Genomic DNA, 15,539 nt, shown 5'->3' with positions numbered 1-15,539 from the left:
ATGAGTGCAGAAAGAGAGAGAGAGGAAGAGAGGAGCTCAGTGCATCATGCGAAATCCCCCGATAGTCTAGGCCTTTAGCAGCATAACTAAGGGATGGTTCAGGACTCACCTGATCCAGCCCTAACTATAAGCTCTATCAAAGAGGAACGTTTTAAGCCTACTCTTAAATGTGGAGAGTGTGTCTGCCTCCCGAACCACAACTGGAAGCTGGTTCCACAGGAGAGGAGCTTGGTAACTGAAGGCTCTGGCTCCTGTTCTACTTTTAGAGACTATAGGAACCACAAGTAGCCCAGCATTCAGAGAATGCAGTGTTCTAGAGGGGTAATAGGGTGCTATGAGCTCTTTAAGACATGAAGGGGCCTGACCATGAAGAGCTTTGTAGGTCAAGAGGAGGATTTTAAATTATATTCTAAATTTTACAGGGAGCCAGTGCAGAGAAGCTAGTACAGGAGAGATGTGATCTCTTTTTCTAGTTCCTGTCAGTACTCGTGCTGCAGCATTTATTGGGGCAGCCTGATAATAAAGAGTTGCAGTAATCCAGCCTAGAAGTAACAAATGCATGGATTAGTTTTTCTGCATCCGTCTGTGACAGGATGTGTCTAATTTTTGTAATATTACGTAAATGAAAGAAGGCAGTCCTAGAGGACACTGTCACATCTCACGGCAAAATCTTTATTTATACAGAATTTTGAAGGAATTCATATGGAATAGTCTTTTTTTTATTTTACAGAACACCTCTGTCATATCTCATGGTATTTTTTACAGCATTCATATGGTATTTTTATAAGGCAAAACTGATTATTTTGATAATTTGCAAAAAGTTAGCTAGTGTTTTGCTAACATTAGCTAGCTAACTTCTTGCCGAACATGGGAAGTTTATTTGTTCCTGACGAACACAGTGCATAGCTCAATCACACCATCTCGGATAGTACACAGGACTTGACTCTTGTTCTACCCATCTATTGAATTCCCAAACAGGTCACAACTTTCTCATTGCGCCCCTAGTGGACCTGAGGACATATATATATCTCCATTCTTCACAGTTACTACACATCATGGCACCATACCTCTGGCCAGTGGAGTGCCCATCCCCAGTTAGCTGCAACCTGCTGATGCACACACACCCACACACACCCACCCACACACACACACACACACACACACACACACACACACACACACACACACACACACACTCAAACTCTAGTTTCACTTGTGTTTCTGAGTGCACTGAGTCAAGTACAGCAGTGTGTGTGTGGGTGTGTGTTTGTGAGGAAGTTAAGTACACCACACGGTCAAAATGTGATCATGGAACTCATTACACATTTGGATGCTTTTCCTATTGATCCACTGGGACAGAGAGGGAGAGGGTAAGTGGCCAAAGAGAGAGTGAAGAGGGGGAGGGAGTATTGAGATGCAGAAGAGGAGTGCAGGGATTTCCTGATCCTGGATGACTCATTCTGTGTTTCTGGGACTCCCACACCCGTATCTCTCACTGAGGAAGAATGCACATGTAGATAAATGAGTGGAAAGGTTATGTGATGGTATACAGACCTGTCCTACAGATTCTGTGGGATGTTTCCTCAAGTTGGTTGACCTTCAAATATTAATTGTCAAATAAGATATTGACAACAACATAGAGAGACTGAGGGGTGGGTGGGGGTCAACTCAATATATTTAGGCCAAAAATAAAAAAGTTTAGTCTTTTGTGTTGGACAGTTTGGGTTAGGGAGTCAAATAAATTGTGAAAAATAGAAACAATTACAAATACTATAAAAAACTACAGATTTCAGAATTCTACATTTAGTGAAACATGTAATATTAGGTATGTTATTCTTTTAAACTGCTCAGATCCGATATCCAATGTTATAGGAATAAGATTAAATCAACATGAACTATAGTGTCAACACCTCTAATTCCCCATACAAAGATAAAATAATGTGCCATGTAATATAGATTAATTCTGTCAGTATAGTGACCTACCTGCTCTGCCAGCCCTGGAGCAGGTTGGTGTATTTCTTCAGGACCCCCTCCAGGTGTCGCTTGCTACGGGTTGTTTTGTAGTGCGAGGAGCCCGACCCTGCGCCGCTGTCCATGGTCCCGGCCCCCACGCGGCGTTTCGTTGCAGCCAGACTGTGCGGCTGCCGGCTCTCCTGATGCGCGGACCGGTTCATGCTGCTACTGCTGCTTTTGATTCGTTACCACTCTGAGATATTAGTGCTTTTCAGCGGTAAACAAGAGCACCAGCGCCCGAAAGGAGATCTTTAATACAGGGTTTTGGCAAAGTGATGAGAGAGTGAGATACAGCAGACTTCACTACTGCCTGCTCCGACTCTGTTGACACACTGGAGGGATATTCCGACTACTTTACTGCGGTGCGCTCTCTCTCTCTCTTTTTTCTCTCTCTCTCTGACGTCGTTGCCTTTTTTTATTTTTGGAAATCCCGGGTTGGTCACTCCCCCCCAGCCCGGGATACTCCCCCTACAGCCGGCCACAGAGAATCAATAATGCAGTAAACCTTAGATAACCTCACAGTTCGAGCATCCAAACTGTGGATTGTATTTCTGTTATTCCAATAATGTTACAGAAACATCATAGCAACAGTCATATTTGGTGAAACGTTCATGTACTACTGTCAGCATATAGTGAGACAGATAATCTAATAACCCATGTTTCTCACCTCTGATTGGCTGTTTTCGTTTTGGCCCAGTGGATTTTGGGAAATGCCTTTAGGCATATCAGGGAAAGTTTCAGTAAATATGAGAGTACGTTATTTTTTTATAAAAAATACCTACTCCAGATTTAAAATATGCATTGATAGTCCTATTTCATTTTCAACATGTATGGTCTAATTATTATGATTATTTTTAATCCATGTCAATGTCATGAATAAATAGGCATTCTGCATAGCTAAACAACAGAAATGGACAGACTACTGTAAGTCACTTGAAAAGACTGTCTGTTCTTATTGTATATTATATTATTATGACAAACACAATCTCTACTGCATCTGTATAAGCATTACATCTTATAAATGTCATCCATTATTCATCAAGTGACACACTATTATATAATCTAGAGAAGCTGCCTTTTACGTTAACAAAGGCCTGAATGAAAACTACAACTCCAGACAGCCTTGTGTGCGACATATTTTGTGACGTCATCAAAAGAAGACGCGCATTGTGCATCTGTTGTTCGGGCGGTAGAAGAGCCTCTGCCGCGGGTCGTCTCCAGAGTTTGCCAGGTGTTTGTGCAGAGAACAGCTGGACGCAGGAAGCCGCAGCGATGGCCTCTCCGCTCAAAGTGTGCATAGTCGGCTCCGGAAACTGGTGAGCTGTAGGGGGAACAGGGTTGGTCTGCGTGCTTTTTACTTTCAGAGTCCCTGAGAAACGGAATCCTTAGATTCCCTTTCATTGTGCAATGGAAGCGTAAAGTGTCAGGTAGGAGTGGAGTGACCTTACTCTCCTTAAGCTTATTCTTTTTTTAAATAACGTTATATGAACTGTCAAGTACGTATTGTGGACTTTTGACAACCATCGCTGGTTCTCAATCTATGGTACGTGTACTGGTGGTGGCACGCGAGCTGCCTCTTGTGGTATGTGGCGGTATCAATGAGAGATTTGAACATGTGTAACATTTAGGAGGCTGTCTTGGCAGGAATGTAATTTGATATTCAATGAAATTTTACTTGTATAGCGCCAATTCAATCATCAGTCACAACTACTACTATGTAGTTGTTGCTACTGTTGCTGCTGTGCACCTTTCAAATTTTCAAAAAAAATTCAAATTCAAAATTAAAAAAAAAAATTCCAAGAGTTCCAAGAGAGAAGGCTGCATGAAAAATGTGCTCCTGATTTCATCTCAAACATGGACCTAAACAGTGGGACATTTTTTAAAAAAAAACATAGAATTTTCTTCAAAAAGGACTCTAAAGAAAAGGTAAATACTTTATCAGCAAAACAGAAGAAAGAAAATACCATTTTTGGATATATTTGTTAAATGAAAACAACCAGCTGACTGTCAAAAGCTAGCTGGCAACTGTGTATCAACTGCTGTAAGCTACCACCTGCCACAGTGTAGAACATTTCTAAGGAGGAACCAGACTAAGTAAGATAACAGAAGAGATGTTTTATGAAGAAAAGAACAAACCAAAAATCATAACATTAATAACTGTGTTTAAAGGCTAAAAAAGCTAGCAACAGTAAAGAGTTAGCCCACTAGTAAACAAACAAAGTGGTCGCCATGGAAACAGCCAAGCAGGGAACAGAGAGCAGGGAGGTTAAATACCCTGCTCTCTGTAAGAGTGCAGCAGCCAGGGAGAAGTTTAAGGAAAAGACACTTCAGGAGAACAAAGAAGTCTTGTTCACGGACTATGCACTACACAAAGAAGGGAGGAAGAAGAACAACCTCATATTCTTCACAGACTCCATATACATCTGGAAGGAAAGTCTATATATAAAGGAGATCTTTGCAATCAGATCTCACCAGTAAAACAGGGTAAATCGCACATTTGGTTGAGGTTAGATCAAACCCTAGGCATAACCGATAGGGATCTATACCTCTGTGCAATTTGCATACCCCCAGTGGACATTTTTGACACCGTAAATTCAGAAATCGCCTATTTCCAGGCCCAGGGAAATGTACTTCTAACTGGAGATCTAAATGGACGTACAGGAATTGAACCTGATATCATTGACACACAGGGCAACAACCATGTATTTGGTCAGGCCCCCCTGTTTACCATACCAAACATCACCCGTCGGAATAACCTTGACTCAATATTAAATCAAAGTGGCAGGGAGATAGTGCATCTCTGTCGGGCCTTAGGCCTGTACATAGTTAATGGTAGGTTCAGAGGGGACTCTTTAGGGAGGTTCACATACTCCTCAGCTCTTGGGTCTAGTGTTGTAGACTATGCAATCACTGACATGGACCCCTCAACTATCACTGCATTCACTGTCAGACAGCAATCCCCCCTTTCAGACCACAACCAAATTAATGTGTTCTTTAAATTGTCAGGTCAAATTAGTGAGACAAAAAGGGAACCCAGTAAGCTGTATAAATTAAATCCTTCTTACAGATGGGCCCCAGACAGTGTAGACAAATTCATCAAGGCTTTAAACTTCCCTGATCTGATGAATTACATATCAATATATACTCAAAATCAATATGTCCCTACCAGAGATGGGGTAAACAAGGCCATTGATGATGTCAATATGATATTTCATAAGGCAGCTATTAGGGCTGACCTCATACAGCAAAGACGGAGACCTGTTATAAGGCAAAATACTGACAAATGGTTTGATCGAGAATGCAAAACAATCAGAAAAGAGCTGAGAAAAATAGCAAATGAGAAACATTGCCAACCGAACAACCCAGCCCTGCGCATTCGATACAGTGAAATTTTAAATACATATAAATACACAATTAGGATCAAAAAACAAGATATTGAAGATATTGAGAATGCCATTAACCAAAATCAATTCTGGGATATGTGGAACAAGTTCAACCCAAAGCAACAGCAGACATTACCCATCCAAAATGGTGAAATCTGGAGATCACAGTTTGAAAATCTGTACAAAGACATACCAATCAATCAAATTAATTCAGATTAGTGTATTATGAAAGAAAAACTCCAAAAGTTAGAAGAAACAATTAAAGACAACCAAAACCCCCTTGATTTTCGAAATTACTTGAGAAGAAATAACCATACAGACAAAATGTCTGAAGCCAAGGAAAGCTTGTGGTCCAGACAGCATTAGAAACAAAATGCTCAAAAGCAGCACCCCAGAAATGCAGGGTGCCATGTTATCATTTGTTCAATGTTATACTACAGGCAGGATGTTTTCCCAACATCTGGTGCAAAGGGCTCATTTCCCCCATTCATAAGAGTGGGGACAAATCAGACCCTAATAACTACCATAGCATCTGTGTCAGCAGCTGTCTAGGTAAACTATTCTGTAGTATTCTTAATACAAGAATACTAGATTTCCTTGAGGAACAGTCAATCTTAAGTAAAAGTGAGATTGGCTTCCTCCCAAAACCCCGCACCACCGACCATGTATATACCCGTCACACTTTAATCAACAAACATGTACAACAAACTAAGAATGGAAAAATATTCACCTGCTTTACGCACACACAGACACGCACAGACACACACACACACACGCAATTGAGGCCCATTTTGAATTTTTTTTTTTTGAATTTGAAAAAAAAAAAGAAATGAATTTTTGAATTTTTTGAGAGACAGACAGACAGATGTGCACAGCAACAACTACACTAAGTGTATTGACTGAAACTGTAAAGACTAAACTGGATTAGTTTTTCTGCATCCATCTGTGACAGGCTGTGTCTAATTTTTGTAATATTACGTAGATGAATGAAGGCAGTCCTGGACAGTCTAAGTATATATCTGATTTTACATTTGTTAAAATTCCTGAACTTGGGGAGACAGTGATACCTGTTGAGGACATTTGGTTATTAATTTTGTCTCTAATAGTAATAATTTTATTTCAAAAAGTTGTTGCTACTTAAGTTTATGGGGATATGTGGCTCAATATGCTGTGACTCTCTGTCAGCCTGGCTACAGTGCTGAAGAGGAACCTAGGGTTGTTCTTATTTTCTTCTATTAGTGCTGAGTAATAGGCTCCTCTGGCATTACGGAGGGCCTTTCTATAAGTTTTAAGATTATCTTGCCAAATTTCCACGCTTTTTGCTTTAATTGGCGGGTTTGGTGGTTTTACCACGTAGCTAGTCTCCTATGTTTTAATATTTTCCTTTTTATAGCAGCAATAGTATCTAATGTTGTTCGTAGTGAGCCTGCAGCACTGTTAAAAGATGATCAATTTGGGAGGGACTTAAGTTGTTATAGGACTCTGTTATATTCAGACACGGCATTGATGGAATCATCCTTAAATTTAGCTACCGCACTGTCAGATAGACATCTGCTGTAGGACGTTTTGCCTAATGGCTTGTGATCTAGTAATATAAATTCAAAAGTTATTAAATAATGGTTAGACAGCAAAGGATTGTGTAGGAAGACTAATAAATGTCATAAATATCAATGCCATATGATAGAACGAGGTCAAGAGTGTGATTTAAACAATGAGGGGGTTTATTTATACTCTGAAGCCAATTGTGAGATAAATTCAATTCAATTCAATTCAATTCAATTTTATTTGTATAGCGCCAATTCATAACAGAAGTTATCTCAGGACACTTTTCAAATAGAGCAGGTCTAGACCGAACTCTTTAACATTAATTACAGAGACCCAACAGTACCACCATGAGCAAGCACTTGGCGACAAGGGCAAGGAAAAACTGCCTGTTAAAAGGCAGAAACCTAGGACAGATCCTCCGGCTCTAGGTGGGTGGTCGTCTGTCTCGACCAGTTGGGGTAGAGAGAGAGAGAGAGAGAGAGAGAGAGACAGAGACAGAGACAGAGACAGACAGACGCACAGCAACAACAGTATTGGCAATGGCAGTCAAGCAGGACCATGGCAGGAGGCTCCACCAGGATCCATGAGAACCTGCGAGACGAGAAAGCACAAGAACTCCGGGGAAGAAGTGGAGTTAGTAACATGCATTAAAGGGACATGAATGAGTGCAGAAAGAGAGAGGAAGAGAGTAGCTCAGTGCACCATGGGAAATCCCCCGATAGTCTAGGCCTATAGCAGCATAACTAAGGGATGGTTCAGGACTCACCTGATCCAGCCCTAACTATAAGCTTTATCAAAGAGGAATGTCTTAAGCCTACTCTTGAATGTGGTGAGGGTGTCTGCCTCCCGAACCACAACTGGAAGCTGGTTCCACAGGAGAGGAGCTTGGTAACTGAAGGCTCTGGCTCCTGTTCTACTTTTAGAGACTATAGGAACCACAAGTAGCCCAGCATTCAGAGAACGTAGTGTTCTAGTGGGGTAATAGGGTACTATGAGCTCTTTAAGATATGAAGGGGCCTGACCATGAAGAGCTTTATAGGTGAGGAGGAGGATTTTAAATTCAATTCTACATTTTATAGGGAGCCAATGCAGAGTAGCTAGTACAGGAGAGATGTGATCTCTTTTTCTAGTTCCTGTCAGTACTCGTGCTGCAGCGTTCTGAATTAATTGGAGCGTTTTAATGGACTTATTGGGGCAACCTGATAATAAAGAGTTGCAGTAATCCAGCCTTGAAGTAACAAATGCATGGATTAGTTTTTCTGCATCTGTCTGTGATAGTATGTGTCTAATTTTTCTAATATTACGTAAATGAAAGAAGGCAGTCCTAGAGGTCTGCTTTATGTGGGAGTTAAATGACAAATCCTGATCAAAGATAACTCCAAGATTCCTGACAGTGGTGCTAGAGGCCAAGTTAATGCCATCTAGAGTGACTATATCTTTAGACAATGAGTCTCTAAGGTTTTTGGGGCCAAGAACAAGAATTTCGTTTTTTTCTGAGTTTAACATCAGAAAATTGCAGGTCATCCAGGATTTTATGTCCTTAAGACATGTTTGTAATTTAGATAATTGATTAATTTCATTGGGTTTGATTGATAGATATAACTGCGTATCATCTGCATAACAGTGAAAGTTAATGGAGTGATTCCTAATAATGTTGCCTAAAGGGAGCATATATAAAGTAAATAGTATTGGTCCAAGTACAGAACCTTGTGGAACTCCATGACTAACTTTAGTATTTATGGAGGATTCATCGTTAACATGTACAAACTGAGAACGATCTGATAAGTATGACTTAAACCAGGTTAGGGCAGTTCCTTTAATGCCAATTTGATGCTCAAGTCTCTGTAAAAGAATATTATGGTCAATGGTGTCAAATGCAGCACTAAGATCTAATAATACAAGTACAGAGACAAGTCCATTGTCAGAAGCAATCAGAAGGTCATTATTAACTTTAACCAGAGCTGTCTCTGTGCTATGATGAACTCTAAATCCTGACTGAAAATCCTCAAATAAACTATTGTTATGTAGAAAGTCACACAGCTCTCTGGCGACTACTTTCTCCAGAATCTTAGAGAGGAACGGGAGGTTAGAAATCGGTCTATAGTTGGCTAAAACCCCTGGGTCAAGAGTGGACTTTTTAAGAAGGGGTTTAATTACAGCTACTTTAAAGGACTGTGGTACATATCCTGATAATAAAGAAAGATTAATCATATCCAGTAAAGAAGTGCCAATTAAGGGAACAACTTCTTTAAGCAGCCTAGTTGGGATTGGGTCTAATAGACAGGTTGATGGCTTCGATGAAGAAATGATTGAAGTTAACTGATGAAGATCGATAGCAGAAAAACAGTCTAAATATACATCTAAGTTTACATTGACAGAAGTCCCTGAACTTGGAGAGCCACTGATAACTGTTGATGGCAGTTGGTGATTAATTTTTTCTCTAATAGTAATAATTTTATTATAGAAGAAGCTCATGAAGTCATTGCTACTTAAGTTTATGGGGATATGTGGCTCAATAGAGCTGTGACTCTCTGTCAGCCTGGCTACAGTGCTGAAGAGGAACCTAGGGTTGTTCTTATTTTCTTCTATTAGTGCTGAGTAATAGGCTCCTCTGGCATTACGGAGGGCCTTTCTATAAATCTTAAGATCATCTTGCCAATTTGAGCGATATTCTGATAATTTGGAAGAGCGCCATTTCCTTTCAGATTTTCTAGCTATTTGTTTTAACTGGCGGGTTTGGTGGTTATACCAAGGTGCTAGTCTCCTATGTTTTAATAATTTCCTTTTTATAGGAGCGATAGAGTCTAATGTTGATCGTAGTGAGCCTGTAGCACTATCGACAAGATTATCAATTTCAGAGGGACTAAAGTCGTTATAGGACTCTGTTAAATTCAGACATGGCATTGAATTAAACACTGAAGGAATCTCCTCCTTAAATTTAGCTACAGCACTGTCAGATAGACATCTGCTGTAGGAAGTTTTGCCTAATGGCTTATAATCTAATAGTATGAATTCAAAAGTTACTAAATAATGGTCAGATAGGAAAGGATTATGTGGGAAGACTATTAAATGTTCAATATCAATGCCATATGATAAAACAAGGTCAAGAGTGTGATTAAAACAATGAGTTGGTTTATTTACACTCTGACAGAAGCCAATTGAGTCTACTAATGATATAAATGCATTACTAAGGCTGTCATTGTCAACATCCACATGAATATTAAAATCACCTACAATAATTACTTTATCTGATTTAAAGGACTAAGCTTGATAGAAACTCTGAAAATTCAGATATAAAATCAGAGTACGGTCCAGGAGCGCGGTACACTATAACAAATAGAACTGGCTGCAGTGTTTTCCAGTTTGGGTGAGAAAGACTAAGAACAAGGCTTTCAAATGAATTATAATTTAGTTTAGGTTTAGGGTCCATTAAAACGCTTGAATCATATATGGCTGCCACTCCACCTCCTCGGCCAGTGCCTCGAGGAATGTGAGTATTAATATGACTGGGGGGGTGGATTCATTTAGGCTAACATACTCCTCGTGGGACAACCAGGTCTCAGTAAGACAAAGTAAATCAATATCATAATCTGATATTAATTCGTTCACTAAAACAGCTTTAGAGGACAGAGACCTGATATTTAACAGCCCACATTTCATTCTCTTATTTTGTGCTACTGAGGAGTTAGTTTTAATTTTTATTAGATTTTTATGTTGAACTCCTCTTGTTTTTATTTCTTTAAATAGTTTAGGTGGTCGGGGGGACAGACACAGTCTCTATGGGGTTTTGGGTGGGTGACTGTTCTAAAGAAAGCGCAGAGAAGTGTGTAAGACAGCAGCTCTGCTTCCTGGTCCTAACTCTGGACTGTCAGGTTTTAGAAATAAACTTCGCCATATTTCTAGATAAGAGAGCCGCTCCATCCAAAGTGGGATGGATGCCGTCTCTCCTAATCAGACCAGGTTTTCCCCAAAAAGGCTTCCAGTTATCAATGAAGCCCACATCGTTTGCTGGACACCACCTCGACAGCCAGTGGTGGAATGACGACATGCGGCTATACATGTCATCACTGGTCACATTGGGCAGGGGTCCAGAGAAAACTACGGTGTCCGACATTGTCTTAGCATAGTTACACACCGACTCCACATTAATCTTAGTGACCTCCGATTGGCGTAAACGGGTGTCGTTACCGCCGACGTGGATAACAATCTTACTGTATTTACGTTTACCTTTAGCCAGCAGTTTTAAATTTGATTCAATGTCGCCCGCTCTGGCCCCAGGGATACATTTAACTATGGCCGCTGGCTTCGCTAACTTCACGTTTCTGACTATGGAGCTGCCAATAACCAGAGTTGGTTCCTCAGTGGGTGTATCACTGAGTGGGGAAAATGTATTAGAAACGTGAATAAATGCATTACTAAGGCTGTCATTATCAACATCGACATGAATATTAAAATCTTTTGTGCTACTGAGGAGTTAGTTTTAATTTTTATTAGGTTTTTATTTATTTAATTTCTCTTGTTTTTATTTCTTAAAATAATTTAGGTGGTCGAGGAACAGACACAGGGCCTGTCCTTGCGAATACGGTTTCCTCGAATCCGGATAAATACTTTGTCGTATCGGCCTCGCGTCCAGACGGATACGGCGTTTTCGGGGTGTGAAAACTGAATTTTTTGGAAAGGGGTCCCAGAGTGGGAAAATCCGAAAACGCCAGATTGCCCAGAGTCGTCAGGACGACGAAACAGATTTTTTCCGAAACGATGAGGTATAAGCCCCGCCTCTCTAGCCTTTAACCTCAGCTGCCGCCGCCGCTAGATGCGTCATAACAACAACAACAACAACAATGGCGGACTACTACTACTTGTTTGTAAACAGCGCATGCTCCATGGCTACTCTTCCGGTTTTAGTGTATTGGTGTGGCGGTGTCACAGCGCCACATACAGGCCTGGCATATGTACTACAGCGTTTTGGGTCGTTTCAGTGAATCCGTGTGGAGATATTTCTGGAAACGATGCCGTGTTTACGGAGATTTTTTTTTCGAAGCGACATCGTATTGGGTGAGGCCGCGTATTTGCATAGAAGAGGCTGGTATCACCCACTCTTGTACGAAATTAAATAGGCCAGCATGTAAAAACACAAGTATTTATTAAAAAGGGATAATAAAAGCAAACAGAGGAAAATACACTACATGCAATCTAACTTAAAGGAAGTAAGTTAGAGGGAAAAGGTGTGTGTGTGTGCGTGTGTGTGTTGTAAATAAACACATGCGTTTATTTACGTGAAATTTTCAATTCAATTTAAATTTTATTTGTATAGCGCCAATTCATAACAGAAGTTATCTCAGGACACTTTTCAAATAGAGCAGGTCTAGACCGAACTCTTTCATGTTGTGGTCTGCACACGTTTAGCCGGCTTGTGACACAGCCGCAGCCCACCCCAATGTGCGTCATTGTGGTCCACACACGCTAAACCGGCTTGTGACACGGCCGCAGCACACCTCAATGTGCGCCAAGTGCAAGCGCCCGCTCATCACTGCTTGCAGTATTAATTCGCGTTGTATTTGAACAAATTCCTCCTATGGTATTTATCGGATCTACTTCAAAATCGGTCAGTACCGTCAAAATACATTGCTGATTAAAAGTTGTGCTATTTGTGAATGTATGTTGAAGTCTCTGGCGTGCAGTCAAAACAAAAAAAAATCCCAATGAATTGTCTTTAAAATTGGTGAGTACAGTCCAGAGACGTTCAGGATGTTAGGGTATTACAATCTTTACATTCAGTCAAATGGTGTGTCTGTGGCGTGCCTTCAAAAATCAGCCTTGACATGACAATGGAAACTCTAACCCTACCCCTACTGCTAACCCTAACTGCAGTACAGATTCTCCACATGGACCCAAACTTCACAAGTTTGTTAAGAGCCCTTGCCTAAATGCATCTCAGTGCCAATATTCAGTCGCTGTCATAGCGTCAACTTCTCTCTTAATTTCCATCAAGGGCTTAACAGCCAACATACATTACTTAGTTGCCCGTTTGTCAGGTCCACCTAGCTAAAACTAATGCAGTCTAATTGTCCTGGAATAAATCCCCCCCTTCGTAAATGTTTTAATCTTCAGTTTTTGTCGAAACTGAGACTGAGTTGATTAAAGGACATTTTTAAGGTTGCAGTTTGTGGTTCTCTTGAACTGTATTGCGCTATACTGATAGCTGGTGTTTCTATTATTTTGTCCACCTCATTTATATCCATAAGGAGAGAATAAATAACAGAAACATCTAAAGTTGAATTATGCCGCCTATGTGCAGCCCTATATGGTGCCCAGCTGGCTAACCTTCTCAGTTCTGTACTCAGAATTCCACTACAGTCAGTGACCCTTTGGACAGATTTCACAGCAGTCCTGTTATGGCTAACATCTGACTCCTGTCGCTACAGGGTGTTTGTTGGCACAAGAATTGCTGAGATTCAGACTCTCAGATATGTTGATTCTAAGAGTAATCCAGCAGATGACATAACATGGTGCAAAACTCTCCTGGAACTTTCTCAGCAACACAGATGGAATCAAGGCCCTCTATACCTCTTGCTGAACACCATCATAACTCAAATATAGCCAATGCTATATAAGTGTTCCACGTCGTTCGACGGAATGTCGTAAATAGCACAACTTTTAATCGTGAATGTCTTTAGATGGTTGTGTCCAAATCTGAAGTCAATTCCCTTGGAGGAGTTGGTTCAAATACAACATGTGCAAATCACCAAAAATGGCAGCTAAATCCAAAATGGTCGACTTCCTGTTGGGTTTGGGGTATGGCCAACAACAATATCAACAGCAATTTACATGGAATGAATAAAATAAAAATATAAAATAAAAGAGCTTTCTCAGTTGTAAAAAGAAGAAAGAAATAGTACTTTTAGGAGTCTGATATTGAGTTCAGAGTTCAAGGTTCAGCATAATTTACTTTAAACATGAAATTTTATTTTAAAACTAGCTCAAGCACAGTGTAGTCGGGTTACAAATCATTAAAATGTATAACCAATTTAAAGCTGAATGATTTTAATATTAACACAAAATAAGTGCAATGCACTGTTATTTTACTCTTCTATGAGCAGTCTAGCAATTGGCTTAGCCATTAGCACTCCTTTAGGAACATAATAAAATTAAACACATTAACCAAAGCTAGCAATTTTCTAGCGATTAGCATTTGCACTATTTTAAGAGCATTTGTACAGTGATACCACATTCATCAAGGCTAACATTTAGCTAGCGCTTAGCTAGCCATTAGCACTAGCAGCTTTTTTAGAATTAAAAAATAATGATACAGTATGCACCAAAGTGTGTTGAAAACATGAGACAACAACTCTGATTGTTTTTTATGGAAAGTATCTGAACTCCCACCGTGTTTTCTCTCCTCACAATGGGTAGCAACAGACTAGCAAAGAAAGGTGCTTCAACTCAGCGGAGTGTACAGAAGCTGTCGTTCTGGGGTTTACAGTTGGAACTCTGATTATAGTGGCGCTTATCAGTAAGGATACATGGGTATAATCAAAGTTTCAAGAGTTTTACTTTGCGTTTCATACCAGCAATTGTTAACAGTTCAAAGCACATTTTCAGGACGTTTCAGGAAGAAGCGATCTCTGGAAATCTGAAGTGACGGCCGCATGTAACATTCTCTACCAATCCTGATAGAACGTTGTATTGTTCTCTGGTGGGTTGCACACCCTTGATACACCTCTTGATAACAAGATCCAAGATGGCTGCTCTTGCATCAACTAAGTTGTAGTAATATTCTGTTTACTAGCACTTCTGTCTTTTGTTTCTCCTTTAATCGGTCGTACACACAGTACTGTCCAACTTCTGTCTTCGGACATGTTTGTATATGAAAAATGCAGCGTAATGCAATATTATTAACTGGTATTGCTAACTTCCTAGAGTTTGGTGTTCTGACTTGTTGTACCGCAACACGGTCAACTCAGGTTTGATGTCGCACCCAGCTCTGACTTCAGACTTCCCAAGTAAGTGGAACACACCATTAGAAGCAATTAAGTGACTCCAGTTCACCTTAACTGCTGTCTTTGGACATAGGGAGGACATGAACTTCACACAGAAAGGTCCCGTCTAGATCAATTGGATGAGAAGTAGGAAGTTCTTGCAGACCATCAAGCATCCATGCCATCCTGTGTAGGCAGTAACACCCAAATCTTAACCATCTGTTGCTTTCACCTAATATCACAATGTCCCTCTCTGGTACAGTGAGTGTTCAGTGTGAGTAAGTTTGGGATTAAACCTACTGACTTCCTGGCTTTTGTGTTGGTTGCAGGGGGTCAGCCATTGCCAGGATTATTGGGAATAATACCATGTCACTGCAGCGTTTTTCCACCACAGTGAAGATGTGGGTGTTTGAAGAGAACATCAATGGCAGGAAGCTCACTGACATCATCAACACTGAACATGAAAACATCAAGTACCTGCCTAGATACAAACTACCAGAGAATGTGGTAAGATCCACTTTTAGCCATTATGCCAGAGCATTCTGCTGTGACCTGCAGCTGTGCTGGGTAACACTATGTTGGTGGCTCCATATGGCAACAATGGTAACAAGACGTAGGT

At 40.4% G+C, this 15,539-nt stretch overlaps 2 protein-coding genes and 1 long non-coding RNA gene across 8 annotated transcripts in view; 1 reads left to right on the top strand and 2 right to left on the bottom strand.

Moving 5' to 3' along the window:
- Nucleotides 1-2,375, bottom strand: part of LOC127367437 (oxysterol-binding protein-related protein 11-like) — a 71,135-nt gene extending 68,760 nt beyond the window's left edge. For 3 of the 4 annotated variants that reach the window (XR_007885473.1, XM_051407286.1, XM_051407290.1), the window contains exon 1: nucleotides 1,984-2,375. Coding sequence is in view for 2 of the 4 variants with exons in the window: in XM_051407286.1 (XP_051263246.1) it covers nucleotides 1,984-2,174 (191 nt within the window). In the remaining 2 variants the exon portion in view is untranslated. The remainder of the gene's footprint in view (nucleotides 1-1,983) is intronic. The other variant, XM_051407289.1, reaches the window with a different exon arrangement.
- Nucleotides 1-15,539, bottom strand: part of LOC127367489 (uncharacterized) — a 118,870-nt gene that overhangs the window by 68,760 nt on the left and 34,571 nt on the right. The window lies entirely within an intron of this gene.
- Nucleotides 3,173-15,539, top strand: part of LOC127367459 (glycerol-3-phosphate dehydrogenase 1-like protein) — a 35,978-nt gene continuing 23,611 nt past the window's right edge. For 2 of the 3 annotated variants that reach the window (XM_051407338.1, XM_051407336.1), the window contains exons 1-2: nucleotides 3,173-3,329; nucleotides 15,250-15,427. In XM_051407338.1, the coding sequence (XP_051263298.1) occupies nucleotides 3,286-3,329; nucleotides 15,250-15,427 (222 nt within the window). In that variant the 5' untranslated portion in view covers nucleotides 3,173-3,285. Of the gene's footprint in view, nucleotides 3,330-3,828; nucleotides 3,940-15,249; nucleotides 15,428-15,539 lie in introns of those variants that run through there. The other variant, XM_051407337.1, reaches the window with a different exon arrangement.

This window comes from Dicentrarchus labrax, unplaced genomic scaffold (assembly GCF_905237075.1).
Source record: "Dicentrarchus labrax unplaced genomic scaffold, dlabrax2021, whole genome shotgun sequence".
Classification (NCBI taxonomy): Eukaryota; Metazoa; Chordata; class Actinopteri; family Moronidae; genus Dicentrarchus; species Dicentrarchus labrax.
This window is presented reverse-complemented; position numbering and strand designations above follow the sequence as displayed.